The following is a 16,152-nucleotide window of genomic DNA, read 5'->3' as shown; positions in this document are numbered from 1 at the left end:
TAACGACTTTTGACTGTATTTGAATTTAAGTAAGATTTAAATTCTTTTAAACATCGATATGATGTTTTTAATTTGATATTCGATTTAAGTAATATTTTAATCCAATTAAACGCTGGCGCAATGTTTTTATAGCGGTGTTTTTATTCTATTTAATTGCTGAAAGAAAGTAATAATTTAACTTTACTTTAGTATTTTATACTCTTAGTACATATATTTATTTACATTTGCTAGCCATCTTAAAAAACAATGTTTTCAACAAAAGATTAATCCATTATTTTTTATGATATTTATTTTTATGATTTTTTTTAAAGTTTTGAATACTTTACTAAGTGTAAAATATGTAAACACAGCGTTTTTCAAGATGGCTGTCGACTGTAAAAATCGCACCAATGTAAATGGCCAAAAATCCATGCAACCATCTACCAAAGTAACACCAAGAAAATAATTTTGCCAGATTAGAATTCTTATTTCTGTTAGAAGAGTTATGTTTGTGAACATCAGTTGAATACAGTTTTTATACAGAATATCTCTTAAGTTAAAAATACTTACAATGACTTGAAAATGTTTAGTCGTGTTACTGTCAGACTCCGGCTGCCCCTGATTTTTGCCACCCATATACTTTTACGTGCTCCACCCCTCCCCCCACTAGGTAGCCCTGCACAGAACTATATTTAAATTTTGTGTTAACATAAAAAGAGCCATAATAAAATGCACTTGCAAGCTACAGCCTGCACATGGTAATGAAATATTTAACAATTCTTCAGAATTTCAGAACAAGAAAAATTTGAAGGTGGTAACATGAAAGTCAGCATATTTCACAGTAACCAGATGTCAAAGCTGAATACTTAATAATAGAAAATAAGCAGAGACATTTAAGTATAAATGTACATGAAACAATTGCACGGACACATGAGCAGACATTTAAGTATAAACGTACCTGAAACAATTGCACGGTCACACGAGCAAGAAGAAAACTATATATATATGAAAGCGATAACCTTAGCATAATTTTCTGACTTTTTACAGACCAAAAGTTAAAAGTTACTTATTGGGTGCAAGTTGGTAGTTTTCACGCCTTTATCTCAGAAAAATTCCCAAACTGTCAACATTATTTAGTATAATTTGGTAAAAATTATCAATGTATCAAAAGAAAATATACTTGAGCATAGAAATTTGAATTACAAAATAAGGATTATGTGACGAGTTAAAAAAAACACATTCTTTTTCAAATCTTTGTTATTATTTTGTAGTTTTCTCCTCCTTAGATACACAGCTATCTGTTTCTGCCTCAAAAAATGGGACAGTTGGGTTTATGCAGCACTTGGCTAATGACAAAAAGCATTTCCTCATTGTTTCATTTACAAAATGGGTTGGAGTTGACTTCAGGGTACCTCTGGTATTATCGCAAAGTTGTTGTTTCCTTTATTGCCATGCTGTTGTTCTGTTTACAGCCAACTTCTTGTTTCACTTATGGTAACCTGAATATTATGAAGTTGAATATTATGGAAACTTTATTATGACATAATTGTTTGCATTATTTTGAGATATTTTGAATCATGAGATGTTTTGTAAGAGCTTTTGTGGTGTGTGTGATTAGGAAATACATTGCTTGTTTCATTGTTTAGACGGTAGAATGGCTGAATGTAGGAAGATTAAGTTTCTGTACGATTTGGAACGATAGGGAAAAAGTGCATTAATTGACTGGTGTGTAAATGAAGGTTTACTTAGTAGGCATTTTTGGGATAGTCTGGAATACGTAGGATGTTTCTGACTCTTAGTTTTGCGAATTTATGTGACGATGCCAATATACAGATTCTAGTTCAGATAATTTTAGGAAGTTTTTGGATGATGTTAAGGAATTTTGTGTGCCACAGAGGTAAGTCGGTATTTGCTTTGTGTAATGCTTAAATGCATAATCCTTTTTTATGTTATTTTATTGTTTGGTTTAAAATGTAGTTTGTTGATATTATGTATTTTTTAATTGCCTCTACTGTAGAATTAGGTGCTCCTTTGACTTTTTAAGTGAAAATATATTGATGTGTACATGGACAAACTCAAGGGAGTGTGCAAAGCCTAGTTTGTGAATTCCCTGATGTTTCTTTTAATGAAAATAGGTCGATGTGTACATGTATAAAGTGCAAGGAGAGCTCAATGCCATTTTCGTGCAATTCTGGGATGTTTGTTTAAGTGAAAATAGTCGATATGTACATGGGCACCAAGTTTATGCAGCTCTTGTTATTTTGGCTTCGTGTAGTGGTGATTTTTGCACAAAAATCGCCGCTACGCAAGCCAACATAAGAAGTCAAAGACTTGCACAAATTCGGTATCTATGTACCACCAAAAATCGCCACGTTTCGCCTAGGGGTACCTTAAAATATACTTTTACCCCAAAATGTTCATCAAAATTCTGTGTTCTTGCAGAAATTTTATCACAGAACTACGGAAAAATTGCTCACAAATTCTGCATGGACAAATTTTAAAACTAAGGCAAAATATATCACAATATGTTTATAAAGGCTTTTACGCTTCAGAATTTAAAAAAAAAAAAAAAAAAAAATCACGCAAAATGGCAAAAGTGCTTGATTGAAGGATTATTATAAGCATGATTGCTTCAAGAATGGTTATGCACAATGTTGTTAGAGTTTGACATATACTGAAAATATGGCAACTTGTATTAAAGCTGCTGCATTAACACATAAATACCACAAACAAACAAACAAACAAACAAAACAAAAAAAAAACTTACTTCCTCACGAAATTTTGATGTCTTTCAAAGTCAATACAAGCTGCATAGTGGCATCAAGAATATAGTTAAAACTAATGTTTTAAACATTCGATACTGAGCACGTAAGTCTGCAAAAATCTAAATTCTATGCATTCTCAACATTAAAAAAGCCAATTCGACGATGAGAGAAATACTTAAATTTTACAGCACTTAAGATACCACAAAAGAACATATTTCATACTTTTTTAGAAAAATCTAATGAAAATGTTAAACATTTCAAGCTTTCAAACAATCCATGACAGTATCCGAATGAGATGAATAAGACGTCAATAAAATTTTCTTATTCAGAACAGTAAATTCACTATCTAACACTGTTCAAATATGTTGCTTTAAATTTTCATTATTCATTATTTACTAAGTATAAGAAAATGTTGTATTAAATCAGCAGCAGTTTAAAATGACTTGTGAATTATCTTGCAATCATCAGGTTTTTCTCTTGTGGAAACAAATAAATGATTTATTAAAAACTAAAATGAAATGGCAAGTTGAACACACCACGTTAGAAAGACATTTCTTTCTAGCATGGACAAGTCTTTACTGCACACATGAGCAAAGTTCTTATTAACCTAACGTTTCCACAAAAAACATTAACCTTCTTACGTGTCGACATGAGACTTTCAATTTTTCTATAACCCAAGAGATTTGTTACACATGTACCTTATGGAGTTTCTCTCCGGTGTGAGTATATATATATGCTTTTTTAAATTAGATTTTTCAGCAAATGACTCACAACATCACAAACATGAGGTTTCTCTCCAGTGTGAAAGACCATATGGTTGAATAAATGACTTGTTACATACCTCGCACACATGAGATCTCTCTCCTGTGTGAAAGAGCATATGCTTGATTAAATAACTTTTTTGAGCATATGACTTGTTACATGCCTCACACACATGAGGTCTCGCTCCTGTGTGAAGGTGCATATGCTTATTTAAATGACCTTTTTGAGTAAATGACTTGTTACAAAAATCACACACATGAGGTGTCTCTCCTGTATGAATAAGTATATGTTCATTTAAACACGTTTTTCGAGCAAATGACTTGTTATGTACATCACACATGAGGTTTCTTTCCCGTGTGAATGAGTATATGTTTGTTTAAACAATCTTTCCGAGTAAATGACTTGTCACATATCTCGCACACATGAGGTTTCTCTCCTGTGTGAAGAAGCATATGGTTGTTTAAATGACTTTTTTGAGTAAATGACTTGTTACATACCTCACACATATGAAGTCTCTCTCCTGTATGAATGAGCATATGCTTTTTTAAATAACTTTGACCAAATGACCTGTTACATACATCACACACATGAGGTCTCTCTCTTGTGTGAATGAACATATGGTTCTTTAAATGATGTTTTTGAGCAAATGGCTTGTTACATACCTCACACACATGAGGTTTCCTTCCTGTGTGAAGGAGCATATGTTTGTTTAAATGAACTCTTTTAATAAATGGCTTGTTACATACCTCAAACACATGAGGTGTCTTTCCCGTATGAGTAAGTATATGTTCGTTTAATCGTGTTTTCCGAGTAAATGACTTGCTACATACCTCACACGCATGAGATTTCTCTCCTGTGTGAAGAAGCATATGTCTGTTTAAATGACCTTTTTGAATAAATGATTTATTGCATATCTCACACACATGAGGTTTCTTTCCTGTATGAATAAGTGTATGCCTGTTTAAGTCATTCTTCCGAGCAAATGACGTGTTGCATATCTCACACACATGAGGTTTCTGTCCTGTGTGAAAAAGCACATGCTTGTTTAAATGACCTTTTTGAGTAAATGCTTTATTGCATACCTCACACACATGAGGTTTCTTTCCTGTGTGAATAAGTATATGTCTGTTTAAATCATCTTTTTGAACAAATGACTTGTTGCATATCTCACAAACATAAAGTCTCTCTCCTGTGTGAGAGCATATGGTTCTTTAAATACTTTTTTGAGCAAATGGCTTGTTACATACCTCACACACATAAGGTTTCTCTCCTGTGTGAAGAAGCATATGTTTGTTTAAATGACCTTTTTGAGTAAATTATTTTTTTCCTTCCTCACATACATGAGGTTTCTTTCCTGTATGAATAAGTGTATGCCTGTTTAATTCATCCTTCCGAGCATATGACTTGTTACATACCTCACACACATGAGGTTTCTTTCCTGTGTGAAGAAGCATATGTTTGTTTAAATTACTTTTTTGAGTAAATGCTTTATTGCATACATCACACACATGAGGTTTCTTTCCTGTATGAATAAGTATATGTTTGTTTAAGTCTTCTTTACGAGCAAATGACTTGTTGCATACCTCGCACACATGAGGTTTCTCTCCTGTGTGAAGAAGCATATGTTTGTTTAAATGACATTTTTGAGTAAATGCTTTATTGCATACCTCACATACATGAGGTTTCTTTCCTGTATGAATAAGTATATGTCTGTTTAAATCATCTTTTTGAGCAAATGACTTGTCGCATACCTGACAAACATGAGGTCTCTCTCCTGTGTGAAAGAGCATATGCTTGTTTAAATGACCTTTTTCAGTAAATGACTTGTTACATACCTCACACATATGACATTTCTCTCCTGTGTGAATGAGCATATGCTTTTTTAAATAACTTTTTTGAGTAAATGACTTGTTACATACCTCACACATATGAAGTCTCTCTTTTGTGTGAAGGAGCATATGCTTGTTTAAATAACTTTTTTGAGCAAATGACCTGTTGCATACCTCACACACATGAGGTCTCTCTCCTGTGTGATGGAGCATATGCTTGTTCAAATAAACTTTTTCAGTAAATGACTTGTTATATACCTCTCACAACACATAAGGTTTATTTCCTGTGTGAATAACTATATGTTCGTTTAATTGAGTTTTCCGAGTAAATGACTTGTTACATACATCACACACATGAAGTTTCCTTCCGGTATGAATAAGTATATGTCTCTTTAAATCATGTTTTTTCTGCAAATGACTTGCTACATACCTCACACCCACGAGGTTTCTTTCCTGTGTGAATGAGTATGTCTGTTTACATCATCATTTTAGTAAATGACTTGCTACATACCTCACACACATGAGGTCTCTCTTTTGTGTGAAGGAGCATATGCTTGTTTAAATGTCTTTTTTGAGCAAATGACTTGTTACCGATGTGGCCTTGGCTACTAATGTTCAAAACTAATTTATGATTAGGAATAGCATGAATTGTAAACAACAAGCTAAGTTTATTGCATTTTATTTTCCAGCTATCGAAATGTGACGCTACGAGCAACGTTTTGAAACCAAAACCTAGCAATGATGAATCAAAACTAGTTGCCATTCAGCTTAAAGAAATTTAAATATAAATATGAACTATTTGCTGCCATTCAACATAAAAAATTATAAATATGAATAATTAACAAAATATTATTCATTTTATAAAATAATTAAACAAATTAACAAATATATGAAATAAAAAATTATTATTTCTTATGAATAACTAGGCCACTACACATACCTAACACACATGAGGTCTCTCTCCTGTGTGAATAAGTATATGTACATATCTGAGGCACATAAGGTTTTTTTACTTGCATGTATATAAATATTCATTTTTAAGGTGCTGTTTTGTCCAAATGAATACTTACATACCTTATACACACATTTTTTTCTCCTGTATGTACATGCAGATCGCTGTCTAAAAAACCATAGTACCAGCGTCGTCGTTTGTACTAGCGTGAATCGAGCGCCCGCACTAGATAAAAGTGCACGGCAGCATATGCGCTAACTGAGTGCGCACGGGAGGATCGGATCACAATCCCAAAAGCCAATGCCAATGATTTGCAAATTTCGGAGTGCCTATGGTTCAAAACCATTTACCTCCACATCAGAATTACTAAAAGTGAGCAGAAATTGGAAAAATTTGGCATAAGTGATTTACTTGATGCTCAATAGAGGGAGCCACAGGCTCGAGAAAGTTTAGGGATAGAGATGAGAATATAAAAACTTAAGTATCATAATTTTTTATAAGTTGCTTTCTCTCCGTAGACACCTGGATGAATTTTTGATGTCAGAGCGGTGAGTAAAAAAATATTCAACACTAACACGTCAAACAGCATATATCTTCAAGATTAATTTATATTAAAAGGTAATCATTCTTTATACAAATGCAAACTTCATAAGACGGATATGAGATGTTTTTTATTATGATTTGTGGTAATACCGTGATACCGTGGTATTATTATTTGTAGATGTAAGATTATGTTTCATAATTGTTAAAAGCAGTAACTTTGGTGTGTTTCTCCTCATTCAGCAATGAAGTATACATTCTGTATTAAATGTAGCAAAACTGGTGTAAATAAGCTGTGGTACTTCTGGTAAAAGTTTTGTTATTAATCTAAAATTTGGAAACCAACACGTATAACTGAAAACCCGGTATGTGATGTACATATGTGAACGTATATAGATTTTTTTAAAATTTCTCCTTAAGAGCTGCATCAAGATGCTTATGAGTATCGGTATTGAAAAGAAAACATCTACGTAAGAAATTTGCCATATAATCATTGTGGAAAATCTTGACTTAAAAAGACACATTGAGTTGAAAAATGTGCAAAATTTTTCACAGAAACATATAGCTATCCAAACAAGAGAGATATTATATGTAACAAATTATGTACATGAAAGAATGATTTAAAACTCCATTTATTTACCTACAGTGAAGAAAAATCGTATGTTTGTTATATTTACACAAAAATGCAACGAGATGTCAAGATGCATATTCATGGTGAAGAAGAACCTTGTGTATGTGATATATGTAATAAATCATTCACACAAATAAATGATTTAAAACTCCATTTGTTTAACCACAGTGGTAAAAAAACTTTTTTATGTGATATATGTCACAAATCATTCGTAAGAAAGAATGATTTGAAACACCATTTGCGTATTCATACTGGAGAAAAACCTCATGTATGTGATATATGTTGCAAGTCATTCACCCTTAAACAACATTTAACTTTACATACACATATCCATACTGGAGAGAAGCCTCATGCCTGTGATATATGCAATAAATCATTCGTACAAATGAGTGATTTAAAACGCCATTTGTTGATCCACACTGGAGAAAAACCTCATGTGTGTGATATGTGTAACAGATCATTCATACGAAAGAATAATTTAAAACGCCATTTGCTTATTCACACTGGAGTGAAACCTCATGTATGCGATATATGTTGCAAATCATTTGCCCATAAGCAACACTTAACTATGCATACACGTATCCACACTGGACAGAATCCTAATATATGTAACAAATCATTCACACGAAAGAATGATTTAAAATGCCATTTGCTTATCCACACTGAAAAGTAACTTTGGATATGTATACGAAATTGTTCATAAAAGTTGAATAATTTAAAACATCCTTTGTCCATGGTGGTGAAAACCCTCGTGTATATGATATGTGTAACAAATCCTTTACATAAAAGAAGGATTTGAAATGTACTTCACACGGGAGAGAAACCTTATACATATGATATGGGTTGTTATTTGTGAATATGTTTATCCACCTCATATATATGATATATGTAACAAATCATTCACATGAAATAATGATGTTATATACACTGTGCAAAAAAAAAAAAAAAAAAAAAAAAAAAAAAAAAGAGATAGTTCTATAGTTCTCGTACTACTGGGCTGACTGAGGAAATTCAACTTTCGTTTTTCATGTCTTGAAACCGTGACTTAGGATATGCACTCTACAAAGTCCGTAATCCGGACTCATCGCGACTTCAGCGATTCCGTATTAGGGGTATTTCTGGATTATAGATCATCAACTTAAATCTGGTAAGATGGCATGCAGAAATTATACAAGTAAAAATATGAAACCGTAATTTATGAAATAAAGAGCAATTATCATCTAAAGGGTATCAAATTTTACAAAAAAAAAAAAAAAAAAAAAAAAAAAAAAGCTTAATATTTATTTGTTTACTTATTAAACATTTCTTTAAACACGCGCATGCGTAGAGGCACATAATGTATGGCGCATGCATTCTTTATGTGCATGCATAAAGCATACAAAAAAAAGTTTGTGGCCTTTGAGGTCCGGATCATGGACTTTGTACTGTATTAGATTTATATGTAGCATTATTCTAATACAGGTATTTTGACACAAAATTGGACCTTTTTCTGAAATGACTCTTTTTTCCATATTTTTATTCTATTATTATGCTAAACTGCCAAGTTTTGTAAAAATCGCACAAGTAGTTTGGTTACCATAGTTTTTAAAAAATTAGCTCACAAAATTTTAGCTCCTCAGCATTAATCTATCTTTTTTTATTAAACTTATTTGATTCTTCCTTTTACATTTTGAAATTTAGGTTCATTTCAGATAAAATTTGCCCATTTTTTATGATGTATTTTTTAAATAATTTTTATAAATTTTTCGAAAAACATTTTTAATTATAATCTATAAAATTTTTACCATCATCTAAAGTATAGATGTATTTCTAAGAATATCAGCAAAAAATTTGAGTTTTTTTTTTTATCCAAAATTTTCAAAGATATACATGAATTTATATATTGGCACATTTTGAAATATAGTACAGTCAAAAGTCGTTAATTCGGACACCCATAATCCGGAATGATCTATAATCCGGACCTCGAAGCTACAAACTTTCTGCGCATGCGTCAGCGCGACGCACGCTCATAGGCGTTTACGCTTACGCGTAAGACCTTTACGGCTGCGAATATGCGTGTGCACAAGCGCATAATACGTTTACGAATGCGCGTTTAATGTATAACGGATGGTATAAGCTAAGCTAAAATTATCGATTTCAGTTAATGTTGATGATTGCGTTGTTCCTAAATTTTCGAATTGGATCCGGCTTATTATTTTTTGCAGACTGTTAGAGCAAATTTATAAAAGTAAGCTTGAACTTTCGATTATGTCAAATAGAATTTCGATATATATTTACTAATATGTAAAGGATCTACAACGCGAAAGTATATTTTGAAATCCGAAATCTGTTTATCAATTTCACGCTGCTCTGCGGCAGGGGGGGGAGAAACGCCGTGGCGCGTAATGAATTCGAAGTTGATCTGTCAGCACTATCCTTATCTTCAGGGCAGATGTTTTTATTTTATTTGGCTCATAATTCCTTAATAAATGTAGTATTTCATCTCGATATACTCCATCTTTGATATGATTTAAATCAAGTTCCTCGTCATTATAATTCGCTTCCGATAGTGAAGAAAGTGACAGAGAGGTTATTGGAAACGAAAACATTTCGATTGACAAATTAGTCGGTATTCTCGTCACAGCAATTATAGGACTTGAACAGCGGAACTTTGTAACTAAACAAGAAATTATGTCTGTTTAATAGAATTAAAGAGAAAGTATTGTCACATGAAATGAAGCAACTTAAACAACGTACATTGAAAGAAATGTTTAGTAAAGTAAACAAATAAATATTAAGCTTTTTCTTTTTGGTAAATTTTGATAACTTTTAGATCATAATTGTTCTTTATTTCATAAATTACGGTTTCATATTTTTTATTTTGTAATTTGTGCATGCCATCTTACTATATTTAAACTGATGATCTATAATCCGGAATCGTTGAAGTCCCGACGAGTCCGGATTAACGACTTTTGAGTGTATATTTGTTGAAAGTGAAAAAACATCAAACATGGTTTAGGCACTTTGTTTAAGTTATTTGAAAGTACGAACGATGGGACTTCTCCCATCCCCTCATGGCCAATGTAAAAATTGATGGCAAAACAGGTAGCCACATATTAAGAAGTTTGCCAAGTGCCGCATATTCTTGCCGCATAATTTAAAAAAAAAAAAAAAAAAAAGTGGCAAAACGAATTTTTGAATTTCTCCATAAATTTTGAACCAAATTTTATAAAATTTAATATTTAGCCATAATTTCAGTCATAGAATCAAAATATGGAATAAAATCGGCAAGCCATTTCAGAAAAAGTCTGATTTTGTCTCAAATTACCTATATTAGAACAATGCTGTATATTAATATAGGTAATCTCAAATCAATCTGTATATTAATATAGGTAATATAATATAGGTAATCTCAAATTACCTATATTAGAACAATGCTGTATATTAATCTAGTATATATTCTAAGTCGTGCTTTCGAGACATGAAAATCGCAATTTGAATTCCATCAGTTGGTCTAATAGAATGGGAAATATAGAACTGTCTTTTTTTTTTTTTTTCGCAGTGTATATACTTTTTTACACTGAAGAGAAAGAAACAGTATGAATGTAATATATGTAGTAAATCATTTACATGAGTGAATTACCTGAAAAACTGCATCTTCACACCAGAGAGTAACCTTCACTTAGCCATTCACACATAAGCATGCATCAGTGAACCATATGTGTATTCACACTGGATATACACTTCAGGTGTGATTATTGTATCAAGCCACTTTCAAAACAACAGCACCTAGATGTGCATATGCATTTTCAAACTGGAGAGAAGCCTCGTGGAAATGTATCCTTTTGAATGCAATTAGAAATTAAAGATTAACTGAAGCTATGTGTATCCATACTGGGGTGGAACTTAATGTATATCCAATATGGGGCATAGTTACAGTAATCAGCATTTAATACATCATAAGTGTAGTCACATTGAACAGAAGTGCCATATATGGAATGTCTTTGGTAAGTAGTTCACAAAAAAGAATAGCAGGTACTTGTGCATATATTCACATTGGATAGAACTATGATCTTCAAGAAACAAAGCCTTCCAGATTTCATGATGAATAGTGTGAAGAAATCTATCCCAGCAAGGGGAGTAGGTTTTTTTGTGCTATTCATGGGAATATCACAAGAAAAGTGAATGGCCTTGTTTCTTGAAGCCTGCAATAGAACCCTAATTTTTGTAATAAATGTAGGAAATTTATTTGCCTGATCCGATTTACTGTCACATACTGACCGGGTTGGTGAAAAATTTCTCGCCAAAGTCGTTTGGCATGCACAATTTTACTTATCTAAATTTTTTCTTTACATTTCAAACTTAAAGCCTGAAATGTCTGATGCACATGAGGCAAACACCAAGTTTCTGCACACAATTTATGCTAAAAGTCCGAAATAATAATAGAAAAAAAAAAAAGATGGCCATCACACAAACCCAAAATAAGAAGTCGAAAAATTGCACAAACTTGGTGTCCATGTACACAGTGATCTATTTTTACTTAAAAAAAAAAAAAAAAAAAAAAAAAAAAAAAAATCAGATAATTGCACAAACTCAGCATTGCGCACTGCCTTTGTTCGTGTACACATTAATCTGTTTTCACTTGAAGAAAAGTCAGGAAGCTAAAACCAAGTTAAAACTATCATGGTAACCAGAAATAGGATTTCATCACCAAACTTCGTCACTAATCGAAGGGGCACCCAATTCTACCATAGAGCCATTTAAACTAAAATAAAAAAATCAAATTCCAAACAATTTCAACACAAATAAATTTAAAAAATAACAACACAAAATTAAAGCTATGCAACAATTAAAATAACTCGCTACAAAATTAAAACCATAAAAAAGCAAATCCACTTACCATTTAAAATAGTTTCCCAAAAAGCAAAATATTAATTTCAAACAAAAACTTGAAGACAGACAGTATGTATGAAGAAGACAGACATATCATATATATATAACTATACTTTCATTAATAAAACTATGCCAATCACACAAAGCATGTAAACCAAAATGATATATCAGACGTCTTTCTACAATTCAAATATTGCAATAAAAATTTTGTCTAAAATCAACTTACTGCAAGAAAACCTGAATCCGAACCTCAAATTTCATTCAGAACCACATTCTTTACCCTCAACAATTTTTCGGCAAATCCATCAGAAACACAGTTTTTCTTCTGAATCTTCATATCAGACCCGCACTTCTCAAATGTCAAGTTTGGCTTCAAAAATACTGTATCTCATAAAAATTGCAAAAATACACTTGTCAGCATAAAGACGACCATGGACAAATGCTTCATTAATAACTCCAACAACTTATCTTCTCCAATTAAATCTACCTTGAATATACTCTAAAACACGTGGCTGATATATCTCCACAACTTCCTTCGTGGAACTATATGCCATTATTCAGCACGTAACCAAACAACCACCACAATGAAATCTACATTCTTCACAAAACTTTCCATGTAAAAAGGGGTTTTCGTTCAAACAGAAGCTCAACTAAACCATCCAACACAAACTATTGCCATGCTTGGCAACCACATGTATCCTGGGCCATGTATGATATTTGAACCACCTGAAGGACTAATAAAGAATATTTTCATTTTGACTTTGGGGGATCATGCAAATGTCATAATGTGTGTAACTAAGTATTTATTATAATAGTTAATTGGATATCCACTCCTATGAAAACTTTTCCAAGTCATATATGTTTTTTAACTGCTTCTCGATGGATGTATCATATACATCAGTACTTAAATCCTCTTATGCAAACATGCCACTTAGCGCAACTCACCTTGAAGATGGTATACTGTTGCTATAGTATGATCTATCTAGCAGGACAGAGTATAGTATCTAACTGTTTGCAGTAATACAGTACAAAATCCGGAATGATCTAAAATCCGGACCTCAAAACCATCAACAACTCTTTTTCTCATAGGCATTACGCATCCACATTTGATTCCCCCTCCGTGCGTAATAAAACATCTGGAGAGTCCCGATTATTAATTTCACTTCAACACTAAATAAAATACCTTGTTATTGAAGAAACAATCATTTTAGCATGAATTTGTACGATCAGTAAGTTGGCTCCATTGCTGCGTGTCTACTTGACACATATCTCAAACCGAAACATTCCACATAGATACATCGTTGATCTAACACCAACCTGGCAAATCATTATTTATAGTGCTGAAATTGCGCCAAAGCCCAGATCCAGCGCTTCTAAATTTTTAAGATAAATTACAATTTTAGTCCGAGCACAACAGAGCCCTAAATAAGATGAGCTCTGGTACTTCTTTTTATGAAACTGAACCACAATTTAAAGAGAAAAAAATTATAATTCCTAATGTTCTAGTTTAACAATAAGCAGACCTTTCAATACTCTTATTTCCCTAGAAATACGAACTCATGGGAACATGAGACGTTCAAGTAAAGTCCCCTCACTCACATGTGGAAACCTTTCCTCTTAAGAAGGGCAATAAATTGGGGGGGTGTTTAGGAACGCGTAAATTTCTTGCCATACCATTATATCTAGTGTATTGTTATTGATACTTACAGTTAGTTATCCTCGTAGGTGCATTAAGTAACAGCCAGAACAATAAGAGTGAAATACTGAGATAAACTGCTCAAGCACATCCTATACATTGTCTTCACACAGTATCCACTGATGGGGGGGGGAGGGATCGTAACCAGTAACTTAACATTCATCCTTAGGAGTCAGATTCAGGACTCATTTTACCCCTGACATACATCTGCTTGATGTCTATAATTATATCAGCAGAGAGCCGTGGTCAAAGAGAACATTCTCTCTCACCAAGATTCCCTTCATTTTTTGTTTCCACCCACTCATACCCTCATTCTGTTTCACCCTGGAATTTTTATCAGCTATACTTTAAGTATATTTAATTTTTGTGTGATAAAAGAACTTCCTCCTCCCCCCCCCCCAGGATCAGAACTTAAACTGGGCCAAAGCCCACCGGATCTCGGCTCCAGTGCTTCTTAGTTTTTGTAATAAATCATAATTCTAGCCAGAATGCACCAGAGCCCTGAATAAGAAGGCTATGGCACTTCTTTAACTATTTCAGTAGAAATTTTATTTTAACAATAAAATTGTGTTAGAAATCGCATATAAACTTTCAATTTATCTCTTTTCTTCAAAACATTAATTAAATATATTTAATTACTTTAAAACATTAATTAAATAGCTAATAATTGATTTGATAATAATTAACTATTTAATTCTAAAATTATTAATGAATTTAATAGTCATTTTATTTACTTATTTTCTCTTGTTCCTCTTTGCTGATGATTTTCCATAGGGCTCCGGCACATCTAATTTTAGAAATTAAACCCTGATTATTTATTATACTTTCCTTTCATCACTGTGTTAAAATTTTAAGAGCTATGATATTCAGATCAAGAAACAAACTAAATATAAGTTTTAATTAATGTTTTTTTATTATTATTCTTACTTCCTGCACTTGAAATTTCAATGATCTTTTTCATATTTGCTAGGGAGCCGTCATTTTGAAAATCACTACTAGCCTTTGAAGCATCGATTTTGCATGAAGGCTAAAACTTATCAATTGTGTTTTTTTGGCAACTGAGCGTAACCAGAAAGTACCATTTTATATATTATGTATTCACTGTGCTATAATCGATTAATATCATTTCATATATTATTAAATAAATAGGTACTTTCTAATTATCTGCACTTCCAATGATAAATCACCAATGATTATTGGCAGCTTTCTGATTTAGTGAGAAATGTGTGTTAAGCTACCTTTATAACTCATGACAGTTGTGTTCATAAATAATAATAAAAGAAGCATTTTATAAGAAAGGACAAAAGTCTGTATGGCCGATATTTATATTTTTATTTTCGATGAATGCTGTTAAGCTAAATGACTCATAAATATGAAAAGCACGTAAATGGGTACTCAAGCAGGTGGATGTAAAGTGCAAGTGTGAGGAGTAGTTGTCATACATTGTATGAAACTGAATGTTGAAACTGTGGCTGCGGATAATCGGAGAGCATCGGTAAATAGAGCGAAAATATATATTATTTAAATTCATTGTTTTGTACAAATAATGAAATAATCAGTTTATAAAGATTTGTAAGATATTTTTGTGTTTACCTGCACACTCATAACTTAATGCAGATAATTGAGTTTTTCTTAACCAAGAGTCAACAATATTAGCCGAAAAAATTGCAGTTTTGAAATAAATTTTGTAGTTTCAAAAGAAATAAGTACTTTATTAAAATAATGCTCTTTTTAGAAGAATATTTTATTGAATTTGAATGTAACATTCTAAAAACAATTGTCTAAATATTGGTACTTATTTATTATTATTGCTACTCTTATTTAAACAGCACTGTGATCATCTCAAATTGTCAATATATGTCACTAAATAGTTAGCAGTCCTGGCCATTGCTGTTTATAATCTGCCTGTCATGTTACATCCTCAGAGTAGGTGAAGTTGTATTTCATATGTATTTTTCTGCTTTATCTTTTCTTTTACAAATTTTTAATTTATTAGACGGGTCCTAATGATTAACAGTTGTTTGGCAACATTTTATGATATATATTAGTGACTTATCAAAGTTCAAATAACAGGAATCAAATTTCATTCTTCACTGTCAATCTTTCAGCATTTCTAGATTTTTGTA

General features: G+C 32.2%; 1 protein-coding gene across 1 annotated transcript; it reads right to left on the bottom strand.

The window, feature by feature from the left end:
* Window positions 1–3,846: 3,846 nt before the first annotated feature.
* On the bottom strand, window positions 3,847–6,441 carry LOC118205456 (uncharacterized). Its single transcript, XM_085826606.1, has one exon. It carries the CDS (start codon window positions 5,546–5,548, stop codon window positions 4,823–4,825), a length of 726 nt encoding a protein of 241 aa, XP_085682732.1. The 5' UTR covers window positions 5,549–6,441; the 3' UTR covers window positions 3,847–4,822.
* Between the last annotated feature and the right edge of the window lie 9,711 nt (window positions 6,442–16,152).

This window comes from Stegodyphus dumicola, chromosome 11, assembly GCF_044657685.1.
Source record: "Stegodyphus dumicola isolate Sdum_Otavi_A_Nest chromosome 11, ASM4465768v1".
Lineage (NCBI taxonomy): Eukaryota > Metazoa > Arthropoda > Arachnida > Araneae > Eresidae > Stegodyphus > Stegodyphus dumicola.
Note: the sequence above shows the minus strand (reverse complement) of the source record. Positions and strands in the feature narration are given on the sequence as shown.

What these genes read in the sequence shown, in the direction of transcription:
- LOC118205456 (XM_085826606.1), bottom strand. Translation starts at nt 5,548, where the DNA reads ATGCTCCATCACACAGGAGAGAGACCTCATGTGTGTGAGGTATGCAAC.